The sequence below is a fragment of the Brassica napus genome, chromosome C8 (assembly GCF_020379485.1).
Source record: "Brassica napus cultivar Da-Ae chromosome C8, Da-Ae, whole genome shotgun sequence".
NCBI lineage: Eukaryota > Viridiplantae > Streptophyta > Magnoliopsida > Brassicales > Brassicaceae > Brassica > Brassica napus.
In genome coordinates this window covers 48,626,239-48,641,040 of record NC_063451.1, presented here as the reverse complement: position 1 = coordinate 48,641,040, position 14,802 = coordinate 48,626,239, and the positions used below count along the sequence as shown (strand labels likewise).

General features: G+C 39.9%; 3 protein-coding genes and 1 pseudogene across 4 annotated transcripts; 3 read left to right on the top strand and 1 right to left on the bottom strand.

Moving 5' to 3' along the window:
• Positions 1-2: 2 nt before the first annotated feature.
• LOC125592047 lies at positions 3-3,638 on the bottom strand (annotated as a pseudogene).
• Positions 3,639-4,332: 694 nt separating this feature from the next.
• On the top strand, positions 4,333-7,059 carry LOC125591363. Its single transcript, XM_048765467.1, has 2 exons — positions 4,333-4,523; positions 4,789-7,059. The coding sequence occupies exon 2, from the start codon at positions 4,819-4,821 to the stop codon at positions 6,880-6,882; it is 2,064 nt and encodes a 687-aa protein (XP_048621424.1). The 5' UTR covers positions 4,333-4,523; positions 4,789-4,818; the 3' UTR covers positions 6,883-7,059.
• Positions 7,060-7,229: 170 nt separating this feature from the next.
• On the top strand, positions 7,230-11,308 carry LOC125591364 (calmodulin calcium-dependent NAD kinase-like). The gene is made up of 7 exons (XM_048765468.1): positions 7,230-7,507; positions 7,579-7,964; positions 8,045-8,106; positions 8,657-8,878; positions 8,967-9,410; positions 9,505-9,649; positions 10,125-11,308. The coding sequence occupies exons 1-7, from the start codon at positions 7,498-7,500 to the stop codon at positions 10,395-10,397; spliced, it is 1,542 nt and encodes a 513-aa protein (XP_048621425.1). The 5' UTR covers positions 7,230-7,497; the 3' UTR covers positions 10,398-11,308.
• An 11-nt stretch (positions 11,309-11,319) lies between these two features.
• On the top strand, positions 11,320-14,599 carry LOC106420233 (probable galacturonosyltransferase 6). Of its 2 annotated transcripts, none has more exons than XM_013861090.3 (9): positions 11,320-11,663; positions 11,790-11,824; positions 11,997-12,038; positions 12,136-12,259; positions 12,343-12,401; positions 12,593-12,855; positions 12,968-13,325; positions 13,399-13,923; positions 14,096-14,599. In XM_013861090.3, the coding sequence occupies exons 1-9, from the start codon at positions 11,552-11,554 to the stop codon at positions 14,369-14,371; spliced, it is 1,794 nt and encodes a 597-aa protein (XP_013716544.1). In that variant the 5' UTR covers positions 11,320-11,551; the 3' UTR covers positions 14,372-14,599. The 2 variants fall into 2 exon arrangements, with proteins under 2 accessions (XP_013716544.1, XP_013716543.1); XM_013861089.3 differs by having other exon boundaries at positions 12,587-12,855.
• Positions 14,600-14,802: the final 203 nt, after the last annotated feature.

The following is a 14,802-nucleotide window of genomic DNA, read 5'->3' as shown; positions in this document are numbered from 1 at the left end:
TCCTACCGTGCCTAACGACAAAGAAAAAACATATTATATTTTCATGATGAAAATAGTTATAAAATGAGAAAAATGGTTGTAAGCCTCAGCTCCTTACCTGCATATATCCTGCATTATCCTCGCCGTAACCGATACCTCCGATAAAAGAACTGGATGACACGGATCAAAGAACTCGACCATCTCACAAGGAACATTGTGAATCTCTAGACGCAAGTATGTTCCAGTCCGGAAACCTTCTACCTCAATTCGAGTATCCTCATCAAGGTCATTGAGCTCTAACATGTTCATTTGTTTTCTAGTTTCAAGCTCCTCCTTCATCTGGAAAAGCAAATAGAGTGAGAAAACAATAGAGAATAGGTGGCAAAAACATTTACTAACTTTATCAACGTATCCGAGTTCCTTGGCTTCACTATAAATGGGATTGTTCGCATCAAACTTCGCTCGGAGAGCCAGCTTTTGATGCCTACGCTCAACTACTTCACTATCTTCATTTTGATTTGTACCAGACTCCACGTTCTCTGCTTCTAGATCCTCAAAATCACCACCTTCATCGCCAGGGACTGAGTTTTGATTTCTCAGGGCAGCTTCTGACCAATCACCAGTGGTGAATCGATTACGGATGATCTCACAGTCTTCTTTCTCTTTCCAAATTTTCAGGTTTCCATAATTTACAAATCTTGAACAGTCATCTGCGTTGACATATCCCACATTAATTGCACCACCTAAGTTCTGGAAATAGATTAAACAAAGAGCCGTTAGTATGAGACAAGAATCACCAAAGTTTGAATGGTCTTTGAAAATGACAAACCTTGCTTTGTTCTCCTTTTAGCTTAAAGAAATCTTCAGCATCACTTTCTTCATCATCATCACTAATTGCATGGGTTTCATTTATCAAGGGAGTAGTAGCTGATGGTCCCGGTCCACCATAAACAATTTGCATCAAGTTGGGTTTCTTCTCTCTGCCCTTCTCCTTTAAGGGTTCTTTCCATTTTGATATGTTACCAAGGACCTTATCTTCTGCTTCCTGGACATCATCTTCATCTAAGTCCTGCGAGTCAGACGCAGAGTCATCTTCTTCGTCTTCAGATTCATCACCGTCAAATTCAACATCTTCTTCTCCCTCAACATCATCTTGGTCTGAGCCCTGCGTCACACCCACCATGCTTGACAAATCAGGTCTAAGCGAAACGATTTAAAAAATTGGTCTAAGCGCCCGTCTAAACAATAATTTTCTATCCTAAACACTTTAATAATGCATAGAAGTAGTACGAAAAATCAGATCAAGCAAAGAGATTATTACCATTGCATCACTATCGCCAACTTCATCTTTGAAGATAGCTTTCCTCCTCAACCGACCACCATGGATCTCATTTTTCTGCTTTGTTTTACCATCGCTGCTCTCTACATCCATTACACAATCTTCAGCTTCATCACCAGACTCTGATGACTCTTCCTCAAGTTTTCTTTCTGAGCTGGTGGAAATAGTCTTTTTACCAAATAAATTGATGAACGTCTTCCCTAACTTCTCATCAACAGAATATTTTGTGTTCTGCAACGACTTCACCAAATCTTCACCTACATCCCTTCCCTTTCCTGCCAAGAGAAAAAAAATGTCATAATTAGAGATCCTAGAACGACCAAAAGTTTAAATTAAATTAAATGCTCCAAAGAGACCACTACATAAACATATAGGACACCATATGGTACTAAAACTTGGGAAACAAGTAAGTAACCTTTATTAGTAGAATCTCCATTTTTATCATCTGTTTTAGAGTACTGAACAAGGTGATCATTTATGTTGATGTAAACAGCATCTTTGTCATACAAAAGATCTCCAATCCCGGACATAGGAGCGTAGAAAAGTTTTTCTCTGTCCCGCAGCCCCTTCTTCTTGGCAGCTGAGGGTAAAGGACAAGGATCAGGTAAGGCAGTCACCCCGGCTAAACTATAATCACCAACTCCAGCAATATGAACCTGATAATAATCATAAGAGATTATATATATTATTTAAGGCTAAGAGGATTCAGTATTTTAAGGACAATAATCTGATGACATACCTTCATCCCTTTTTTTAAGTTACAACCACGTAGGTAACCATACAACGTGACATTTCTATCGCATTTCTTATCCATCTGAAGTTTCTCGGGCGGTGTAACATCTTCCATACGATCAGCCAACACATAAGGATGTGACGTTCGCCACTTCAATGGATGAAACTTGGTTAAAGATAAAGATATAAAGCAGGAAAGCTTGTCAACTTCAAGTTTTGAATACCTGACAATAAAAGATATAGATCAAAGGTGAACCTCTTCCACACGTCATCCTAAATCGATGAAACTATTCAACGTGGGTGATACTTACTTCCCATGAATGAGACCAGATAAATAAAACAATTTAGCTCCTTTGTATATTTCGGTCCAAAAACGATGCGTGAGACGTTTTTTTTGTTTTCCTTAGCTTCTTTACGTCGTTGAACTTATCCAGGTGAGTGAGGACTCCCATAACTTTGGGAAATCCATGCACTTGCATTATATTGAGGAACTCAAAGGTTTCCTGCGGATTAATTAAACAGATTAAAACACAGTAAAGCGAAGAAAAATAATAGTCAATGGTGTATGTCTCACTACTCACCATCTCAAAACCATAACTCCCGTCTATGAGAAGAATAGCTAGATCAGCAACCTTGGCACAATCCACCATCCCATTGATATCATTAGGACATTCCACAAACTGTATCCGATTCTTCTTACCTAAATACATGACCAGCCAAACATGAGAAGATGAATCAAACCCTAAACCTTAAAACTCACTATATAAACAATGTTCAAGAAATTTCTACATCTTTATATTTATATTAGATATTTTAGTTTCTTTTGTTTCTAATTATATATTTTTTGACGAATTATTTTTTTTTAACAAATTTATAGATTTCACTAACATTATTGTTTGATTAAAAAAATTTAGACCACTTTATATCGATTTAGACTCATTTTAACAGATTTAAATCGAATAAATCGAATTTAAAAAAATATTGTTTCCACTATAACTCATTAATATAAGAAAACACTAATGAAGAATGTAGCACAGAACAGAACCTTGTACAATGGTAATAGGTCCTCGAACTTCCGGTACATTCTGGTGTGTAAAGTGCTTCACAAGGGACTTAATCACAAGAGACTTTCCGACCTAAAGTAACCAAACAAACAAAGTGGCAAGAGACCATCAAAACCAAAAAAAAAAAACATATACAGAGAGTGTCTAAAAACAACACAGTACCCCTGGGGGACCTTGAACAACGACGACGAAAGGAGGAGGATCGCCGTAATTACGATCAATAGTCGGAAGGTGAATTCGCCGTACGTTGCTCCTTCTCCACAGCGTGAAGCTTCAGAATCTTCGCCTTAGCAGCCGATGTAAAGCTAAACGCCTGCAGAATCAAGTTACAAGTTGTTGCTTGTTACTCAAGAAACTCTCTAAGAGACGTTTAAGAGATGAGAGGGACTTACTTTAGGGTTTTGCTTCTTGTTATCGGAGACGCCACGTTTCTTCTTGTCGGTTTCGGATTTCTTCTTCATGGTACGACCTGATTTGGGAGCCCTGTGCGACTTGTGAGTCGGCATCAACTCATCGGCGGCCATGGCGATGACGAAAGTCTTATTCAGGCGAAGAGGAGAAGAGAAACCCTTTTTTTAACCTCGAATTTTTTTTTATAGCGCCAATATAAAACGGTTAAGGAAATTAGACCGGGAAAATCCCGATTTTTACTGTAAAACCAATAAGACGGTTAACCGGGTTCCAACTTCCTTTTTTTTTCCTTTTATACCGATTAATTATGCATTACAAACTAGAAAAACATTTCGCATACAATATTACAACCGGTAATTCTACATGTTTTACGAAGATTAAAGTCTTGATTGCACTTTTAATCACTCCTATGAAATTCATTCATGACAGTGTGCTGAAATTGTATATTTTTTTCCAATTTTCTGCATAATTAGTATTTTCCGGTTCGAGCTTAGTTTTTCATTTTAAATTAATTCCAGTTCGATGCCGGAATAATGTAGAATGCTAAATTAAACCGGAAAAAAACCTAGAATTTTTACTATAAAGCCAATAAGACGGTTAAGGAAATCAAACCGGTCTATGTCTATGTGTTAAGACTCCAAAGTCATTAACACAAACAAATAAGAACATATATGGGCTTCTCTCATACTAATCAACTAGTTTACCGATACTAATGATCGTGGTGGGCCTTAGTAATCTCAATTAGTGGGCCGCCTAAATCCCCTCGAATGAAATAAATAGAAAAAAAAACTTAAATACCCTTCGTTCTTAGTCGACGTCATCTCTTTATTCTTGTTGACCACAGAAACATTCTCCTTCACTTTCTCCAGCAAGACAAACAGTTAAACCCTACACACAGAATCTTAACCGCTTCTCTTTTGAATTATTCACTTTCACTTTTGTACTTTTTCCTTCAATCGGGTCTCGCTGGATTCAGATTCTTCTCATCACTTCCTATCGTGAGTTCCACAATCCTCCTCATTTCTTATATAAAATAGTTCCTTCTCTTGCCATTAGCTAATGTTATATGCTTCCTTTGGTTATATTCAGAAGCATTGCGTATTTTTTCTCTTCTCTGTGGCTTTGCATGCTCAATTTTGTGAATTTTTTCGAGTTGGACTTATACAGTGTGGAACATTGTTGTAAATGATCTCAAAATAATTTTCTGTGAATTTTCGATCAAAGTTTCTGACTATATACTTCTCATGATCAATACATTGACAGCAAGTGACGAGCTTTGGTTAGTTATTGATTATGGCAAACGACGAGCTTGTGAAGCCTGAGAACCCTCACTCGTCGTTCAGACAAGATCATTTCACTGGAATCCGACACAACTTTGAGCTGTTCCCTACTCACGACTACAACTCCGAATTCGAACAGCTACTCGACATCAACCTCCAGATCGGTTCTCCCTACGAGGAAAACGAGGTCTGGAGCCAGTTCCAAGAACACAAAGCGACGGCTCTTCAAGACTCAACGATTCATCACAACGATGACTCTGTAACCGAAGCCACTGGAGCTAGACAGAAGCAAGAGATTGATGATGATAACTTAGACTTGGCTCCTTCTCAATGCTGGTCTGTCCCCGGTATGACCGTTGGTAAGGAGTTTCCGGACGCCAAAGCCTGTAGAAAATCGCTGCGAGAAGCAGCGATCTCTCAGCGTTTCGAGATGCAAACGATCAAATCCGACAAGACACGCTTCACCGCAAAGTGCACGTCCCAAGGCTGCCCTTGGAGGATCCACTGCGCCAAGCTTCCTAAAGCTCCAACTTTCACTATAAGAACCATTCACGCCACCCACACTTGCTGTGGGGTTCCACATCTCGGTCATCAGCAAGCCACTGTTCAGTGGGTTGCTGATACCGTTGCAGAAAAGGTGAAAGAGAATCCTCATTTCAAACCGAAGCAGATACTAGAAGAGATCCACAGAACTCACGGGATTGCATTGTCTTACAAGCAAGCGTGGAGAGGGAAAGAGCGGTTAATGGGGAGGCTACGCGTCTCCGGCTCGTTTGAAGAAGAGTATCGTCTCCTTCCACAGTACTGCGACGAAATCATGAGATCAAATCCAGGGAGTTTAGCTGTTGTTCACGCGAATCCTAAAGATGAGAGGTTTCAACAAGTGTTTGTATCATTCAAAGCGTCGATCACCGGGTTTTTAACTGCCTGCCGTCCTCTCATCGCTCTCGACAAGGCGGTTTTAAAGAGCAAGTATCCGGGAACATTGCTCGTTGCTAGCGGATTTGACGGAGACGGAGGCGTGTTACCGTTGGCGTACGCTGTTGTCAACGAAGAGAACGGTACCAACTGGTATCAGTTCCTCGCGGAGCTTCGTAAAAGTCTTGAAATGAACAGTGAAAGTATACGAAAGCAGGTTACTATAATCTCCACCATGGAGAAAGCTGTTGTTGACGGTGTAGAGTCTAACTTCCCAGGAGCGTTTCACGGCTTCTGCGTTCGTCATCTCGCGGAAATGTTCAGTAAAGAGTTCCACAGCTCGGTTCTCGAGAGCCTTCTCTGGGAGGCTGCGCATTCTCCTACCGTCTTAGAGTTCAATGCGAGACTCAACAGCATCCAGCAGATATCTCCGGAGGCCTTTTTATGGTTACAGAACATCTCTCCTTCGCGATGGGCGTCGGCGTGCTTCGAAGGAACGAGGTTCGGGCAGTTAACAGCGAATGTGGTTACCGATTCGCTTAATAATTGGATTGAAGATGTCTCTGGTCTTCCTATCATCCAGACGATGGAGTGTATCCACCGCCGTTTGATGAGTCTCTTCAAAGAGCGACGCGAGGCGAGCTTGCATTGGTCTGATGTGCTTGTTCCTTCTGCTGAGAGTCGAATGCTTGCGGCTATAGCGAAATCTCGCGGCCACCGAGTTTACAGAGCGAACGAAGCTGAGTTTGAAGTCATGGATAGTGAAGGTAACGTTGTTGTGGATGTACAAAAACGTTCTTGTCTGTGTCGTCGTTGGGAGGCTTTCGGTTTGCCGTGTAGCCACGCCGTTGGAGCTCTCTTGTCTTGCGAAGAGGATGTGTATAAGTACGCGGAGAGTTGTTTCACTGTGGAGAGTTACAGGAGAACTTATGGTGAGAGTATAGAGCCGGTTTCGGATAATGTTGAGTGGAGAGAAAAGGTTTTAAAGATAGAAGGTGGTGGTGGTGGAATAAGAACGCCAAACGTAACAGGAGGTGCTCGGAGGGGGAGGAGGAGGATAAGACCAGTGGATGATGGTGATCGTGTGAAGCGTCTGGTTCATTGTAGCCGGTGTCAACAGACGGGTCATTTCAGGACAACTTGTATTGCTCCTATGTAATATTAGTAGTCTTGTTCCTTTGTCGAGTTTTTAAAATAGGTTTTAGGACATTATTTGGTTGAGGATGTTTCGATTTCTCGGTCAATGACTTGACCCTCTGTATCTATGATATTGAGTTTCTCCTCCATCGCCTTCTGAATGCTAAGATCTGATTGTTTACGCAATTTTTTTCTTTTATCTCTATGCTTCTTTTGTTTAGCTCATCTATTTATCTTGCTTGCTTCTCAAGTCTCTCTTCATATGATAATTATTCGAATAATTACGGTTTTTGGCCAAATCAGATAATATTAATTTTGGTTCACACAGAATCATTATCATAATAAATCAATTCAAGTTTACTCGTTCGATGCTTCTGCTTGCTACTTGTAAAGGTCTGCTCTATTATTAGACTTCGTTTCAGAGACCAATGTATCTCCTGCGTAATCGGTCTGAGCTATTTTAGCAACATACGACTAAATTGGATGGTGGTGAGGAAGCCATAATCATTAATCTCGCCGCAGTGAACGGAGAAAAACACAAAAGAGACTCAAAGAACACAACAACAATGGCGACAACGACCAATCTTCTGAGTTCCATCAAAACTCACACCAATTGATCCCCTACCAATCCATAGCCATGCAGAGAGGTCCAGTTTTTTTTTGGTTTATTATTTTCTTCTTGAATAGTCTGAAACTGAATGAGTTGTTGTTGTTGCAGAGTACACGCAGGTACTGGTGGTATCATCGATCAGTTTGATGCTAGCAGCCGCAGCGCATTACCGTCTCAGGAGACTACGTGACACCAAAATCATCCCTCGTCTAAAAACATCTCACAAACACAAAGACCATGAGAAACTCGAGAGGTTCTCTCATTACGTGGCGAGGCAGATGGGGTTTAAAGACAGAAGAGACTGTCCGAATCTCTGCAAGCTAGCAGCAGAGTACATCAGCAAATCAGAATGCTGTGAAGAAGACATTTACAGCTTCTTCTCTCAAGAGCCTGACGCTGATTCTCTCTTCATTAAGCTCGTTGAGGAGTTTGAAAGATGCATTCTCAGCTACTTTGCCTTTCATTGGAGCCACGCTGATCTCATGATTAGTCAGGTTTGTGTGTAAAAATATCCCTTTCTCCTGTCATGAACAAATTATAGACCAAAACACTCAATGTGATATATCAATCTCAGATTCTACATGCGGACACTGAGCCTAAGAGGAAGCTGAAGCAGATTGTGATGGCAGCTACAAGGTAAGGAACAAAGAACATGTGTTGTGCTTTAGCAATGTTCTAAAAATCGGTATAGGTGGCTTCCACCTAGGTGACAAATTGATCATAACCGAAACGATTTTTTTAAAGTTCGATTTGAGTTATTCCAATCCATTTAAACCGATCTAGACCAGTTAAATTATTTTAAATTGGTTTAAATCGATCTAAATTTGTCTAAATCGTTTAACTAATATCAAAGTGGTTATGACTAATTTAATTATATTATCTTCACCAATATAATTTGTCTATAATTAAGTGATAATCATTTTTCTCCAATTTTATTTATTTTTTGTTATATCTAAATTTTAGTATTTTACTAGAGGGATTCTCTAATGAAGCACAATAAGCATAAAATATGTGATATAAATATGAAATATGTAATAAATAAATAATTCGTTAACGCGTCTAGACACCGAATGACTATTTAAGTGCTAGTCTTCTATTGAGCGTTTAACTACCATCTAGCGATTTTTTGAACATTGTGTCTGTGTTTTAGTGTGATACATAAATGATAGTGTGGTATGTGGTATAGGGAACAGAGGATCAATAGGGTGACTAAGAACTTAAAAGTAGCAAGAGTGTTCAACACTTTGGTAGAGGAGATGAGAGCAATGGGGATAGCGTCTGTGGATGACTCACAGTGCACTGAGGTTATGGAACCAGTGGCTCACAAAGACAGAAGCCCGGTTCTACTCCTCATGGGTGGTGGGATGGGTGCAGGCAAAAGCACTGTTCTTAAGGACATACTCAAGGAGTAATTAAACATCTCCTTAATCATCAATATATTATACTTAAAGAATGTGTTGTTGAAGCTTACCTTTGTTTTTATCATATGGATTCAGAGCGTTTTGGGCAGGAGCAGACGCTGTGGTAATTGAAGCTGATGCTTTCAAGGAATCTGACGTCATATACAGAGCCTTGAGCTCTCGTGGACATGTAGATATGATCCAGACAGCTGAACTGGTTCACCAGTCATCAACAGACGCAGCTTCATCGCTGCTAGTGACGGCACTGAACGAAGGGAGGGACGTGATAATGGATGGGACACTCTCTTGGGTACCATTTGTGGTGCAGACGATAACAATGGCGAGGAATGTGCACCGTCACCATTACAGAATGGGAGCTGGATACAAGGTTGATGATGATGGGGTAATCACAGAGGATTACTGGGAACGGATTGGTGAAAGACAACAGCTGCAGGAGGATGGGAGGAGGAGGAAGCCGTATAGGATAGAACTAGTTGGAGTCGTGTGTGATGCATACTTAGCTGTTATAAGAGGCATTAGGTGAGTGCAAGCAAGCAAGCAACTCTTTATCTTATCTATCCTTCAAGTTTGTCTCTTAACTTGCATGTTTTTGTTTTTTTGGCTGGGAGTGTAGGAGAGCTATCATGTGTAGAAGAGCGGTTAGGGTGAGATCTCAGCTAAGATCTCACAAAAGGTTTGCAGATGCGTTTCCTACGTATTGTAGCCTTGTTGATGGTGCTAGGCTCTACTGCACCAATGCTCTGGAAGGCTCACCAAAGGTTAGTGTTCAGACTTGAACCAAAAGAACTAAACTCTCAGATCAATGCATAAACCAAGTTCTTAGACCAATCAAAAATGCTCCAACTCATTCACATAGCTCCCTCTCTAAACCTTCACAAGTTCACTCAAATTAACCAAGCTATACTTCCTTGCACTACGCATGGACTAATTACAACCAGTGTTCTAAAAATCGGTCTAGTACGTTCTATGCGTCAAATCGAACCTAATAACAAATTTTTTTAACAGTATATAAGAAATCGGTGTAGGGGATCAAAAAATTAGTCTAGGCTCCTGATTAATCAGTAATCTCCTATATGGCCTAATTACCACCTAGCAATTTTTTGACATTGGTTACAACAGTCATACACTAGACTAAACAAGAATTCTCACCTCTACAACAAAACCTAGAGTGTTGCTGTTTTGTAATTAGACAAGAATCACTAATAACAGGTGAAAGTTGTGGTTTTATGGCAGCTGATAGGTTGGAAAGAGAAGGAGAAGACATTGCTGGTGGATCCAGAGGAGATAGACTGTTTGAAACGAGTGGGAGGTTTGAACGAGAACGCAGACTCAATATACCAGCTCTATAACCAACCGAACCCAGCTTGTGAAGCCGGATCAATCTGGAAAGACATTGTTCTTTCACCTTCAAGGTTTAACATTCAACAGGAACTCAAATACTCCATTCAGAAAGTTGAAAGATCTAAACAACAACAACATCCAAAGCTCAAAGACAAGAGAGTGTAAAGAGTACATCGATTGTAAAAGTAGGGAGGAACATTTAATTTGTTGATTGTGTATAACCTCAACGTTGACTTAAGTAGCTACGAGTTTGCTTCTTGTAACCATTGATGAAATGAAACATCCTTATAAGGGATTTAGCTATATTATATATGAACTACAAGAACTTTAGAGATTGAACCACTTCAGGATCATTTACAGACTACCGCCTAGAGAGTGAACCAATACTAAGATCGCCAACACACTAAACACTAGATTCACTTATTGGCCTTCCTTAAAGCCCTCTTCACTGCAGCTGGTGATCACAAAACATGATTTGTAAAGCAAAATATATCTCAAATCTACATTGCCCGTCTACCGTTGATGTTATATGTTCTTATATTAAGAGATTGTACAAGGCATTTCGACTGCTCATGCAGTTCAAGTAATGATCCCGGAGATTCCATAGAGAGGAATAAACACTAGTAGAGCACCATGTCTCCACAAAATCTTATTCTCGCAAAAAGAGTGTTAAAAGTTCATCAAATGTAGCATTATGGAAGCAATTCCTATACCACAGAGTGTTGTTAATCATGTTAATTATGTTTTGTTCAAGTATATAATACTTGTGGAGAGACTAAACTCAATTTCACCTCTCCACAATTTACCTCTAACTCTTACCATTCTACACAAATAAAATGAAACAGAAGATTTAACAAAATAAAACGAACACGGTTAACATTTAACAAGGCAAATCCAAAAGGCAACCTAGCCTAAATCCATCTACGTGTCTATTTCCTATTGGTGGTTATTATAAATTTCCAAAAGAAGTCACATAACTTCACATGTACACCCGCCCGCACCTGATCCGCATCACCGCGTCATTAACCTAAAGTACATTAAATATATATCATTAAACAATGATTTAAAATAAATTAGAAGAGAATGATTCATGAAGGAAGCTCTGAATCTAAACTCCCCCAGAAACTCAAGGCGAAGAATCATACAAACTGCCATTTCTAGAGGAACCCAAAACCACCAGAAGGATCTATAAACCCTAAGTTTATCCAGCGTCTCGCCTCTTGCTTGTTGATCAAGCAGGACATCTCCAGAGAGAGATTCGTTGCTTCTTCTTCTTCCTGGAGAACGATTAAGATTTGGGTTTAGTGTTTGGCATATTCATGAAGCAAAGTCGTCGATGGCAGAGGACTCTCCTCCTCTCCCTGCTATCGATCTCTTTCTTCGCCCCGCTTATCCTCCTCTCGAATCGGCTTCAGAGCATCACTCCCGTTGGTCAGCTTCCTCTCCTTTATCCTTTGGATTCCTTTTCGTAACATTTTTAGTGAATGATCGTGTGTTGTTGACTTGATCTTTGACTGAATCTATTCATCTGAGTTTGATTTGGTTATCATTTCGCAGGTCGGAGAGAATCGATCGAAGATTTATCCAACTTTGTAAGTGTGATGTTATCTGCTAATACAATCAATCAGTTTGAGAGATTCTTCACTGATTGTGTGCTAAGTTTTCAGATCTTAATCTTGCTTTTATTATACGCTTCAGGCTTTTATTATACTCTTTAGCTTTTATTATGCACTGTAGCTGATCTGCTACCATTTTTTTATGTAGAGATACAAGACAAATGACCTTAGACTTAATGCTATCGAACATGTAAGTTTGGAACTTACTTTACTGGTCCCCAGTGTCATCTCGTCGAAACCCTTTTGACCATTCATTTAATTACAATTGTTTTAACTTTGTGATTCAGGAAGGTGGAGTAGGCTTGAAGGGGCCAAGGCACATTCTCCTCAAGGATGGGGATTTTAATGAAAGTGGTGCTGTTATTCAGTCCAACGAGGATGAGAAAACAGTTGATTTCCCAAAAACTGATGGTGTGATCATGTTTTCAAGCTTGCTTTTTTTTTTTGTTAATTAACTCTTCAGCTTTCTTATCTCTAGTTGTTACGAGTTTCAGGAAATGATTTTAAATTCAGGGAAGAGTCACAACGGAGGACAGAAAGCTCTGATGGAAAGGTGTGTGTTTTATCCAACTGGTTTATTAAATAACATGAACTTGATGGATACTGAGGCTATGAAATAATTCCAGTTGCTTAGTTGATCTAGTGAATAGAAAAATCCCAGTTAGGCTTTCCAGTTTCCCTGAATCTATTAAGATCAGACGTATCGACGTTATGATTTGTTGTTTTGTTTTGTGTCAGGATCAGTTGCTAACAGTTATTCAACTTGCTAATAAAACGGATTACAAACCCCCTTTATCTAAGTTTGAAAAGAGCACAAAGGCTCAGCGTGATGGAGCAACAGATGTGAAGATAAAGGAGATCAGAGACAAATTTATACAAGCTAAGGCCTACCTGAATTTTGCCCCACCTGGAAGTAATTCTCAGATTGTTAAGGAGTTGAGAACTCGAATGAGAGATCTGGAACGGGCTGTTGGTGACGTGACAAAGGATAAAGATTTGTCAAAGGGGTAAGCACAACTGCTTGATTCAAAAGGAGAAGATAGTTTAATTGCATCCGTGAAAACCCTTTTTGTTTAAGAAGATTCTTATGGTCACATCTGGTGTGGTTGTTTCTGTCAGCGCCCTTCGCAGGTTGAAGCCCATGGAAGCTGCACTATACAAGGCTAGTCGTATCTTCACCAATTGCCCTGCCATGGCTACCAAACTCCGTGCCATGAATTACAATACAGAAGAGCTAGCTCAGGCGCAGAAAAACCAAGCAACATATCTAATGCACCTTGCTGCAAGAACCACCCCAAAAGGGCAACACTGTCTCTCCATGCGTTTGACATCAGATTACTTTGCCCTGGATCCTGAAAAAAGACAGATGCCTAACCAGGAAAATTACAATGATCCTAGTCTCAATCATTATGTTGTCTTCTCTGACAATGTTTTGGCTTCTGCAGTCGTTGTTAACTCTACAATATCTTCTTCAAAGGTAAATTTTCACATTTCTGTTTTATTTTGATAATTGTGTGCTGAGGACCTGAGGTTATGATTGCTGTTTGCAGGATCCGGAAAAAATTGTATTCCACGTGGTGACTGATTCACTTAACTACCCATCAATCTCCATGTGGTTTTTGCTAAACATTCCAAGTAAAGCTACCATCCAAATCCAAAACATTGATGATATGGATGTCCTGCCTTCAGATTTTGACCAGTTGCTGATGAAGCAAAACTCCAATGACCCAAGATTCATTTCTACTCTCAACCACGCACGCTTCTATCTCCCGGATATATTCCCGGGTTTGAAGAAGGTGGTACTCTTTGACCATGATGTAGTAGTTCAGCGAGATTTGAGTAGACTGTGGGGCATTGATATGAAAGGGAAGGTGATTGGTGCTGTAGAGACTTGTCAAGAAGGTGAAGAAGCTTCACTCCATTCACTGAGCACATTTATTAATTTCTCAGACGCATGGGTCGCTGGAAAATTCAGTCCTAAAGCGTGCACGTGGGCGTTTGGGATGAATCTAGTTGATCTCGAAGAATGGAGAAGACGGAAGTTGACTTCTACATACGTAAAATACTTCAACCTGGTACGCAGAACACCCTTAATCTCTCAAATAACTAATACTGTAGTCCTATAGCTTGCTTAGAATGCGTCTCATCAAACTAGCAGACGACATAAGTGAAGCTAGTATAGTTGTTATATGTGTGTAATGAACCTAAACTTAACAGAGATAGTTGGGATTTTCATTTTTTGGGCAGGGAACAAAGAGACCGTTGTGGAAAGCTGGAAGCTTACCAATAGGGTGGTTGACTTTCTATAGGCAAACATTACCGTTGGACAAGAGATGGCATGTGATGGGGTTAGGTCGAGAATCAGACATCAAAACGGTCGACATCGAACAAGCGGCGGTAATACACTACGATGGGATCATGAAGCCGTGGTTGGATATTGGAATAGAGAAATACAAACGTTACTGGAACAGACATGTCCCTTACTATCACTCCTACTTGCAACAGTGCAATATTCAAGCTTGATACGAAACGGATTCAGATAAATTAGGTTCAATTCTAGATTTTTTTTTTTTTTAAACAAGCTTCTCAGCATGTTACCAATGTTTTGATTAGCTTTATTCTTTAACTCCTACGTGTTAATTTTTTCATATTTTCCAGAGCTTACTTTATCTTAATCTTGTCTAAATAGAATCTCTCTTCTACTTGTGAATTGGCACTGTGTAATGACTGTAATAAATGCTCTGTATAATTCTCTCTCGTTGAGCTTAATAAATTTATTGGGCCAACTGAAAAGCCCATTAAAAGTCTACTCACGTGCATACTCACGTGATCATCTTCCCCCAGTTATAAGGACTAGGGTTTATATTCAGATTCCAACATCGCCTAAGGCTATTTGAATTCAGAAGATCTAGGCGCCAAATCCGCTAAATCTCAAGGCTTAGCGTAATCGTCCG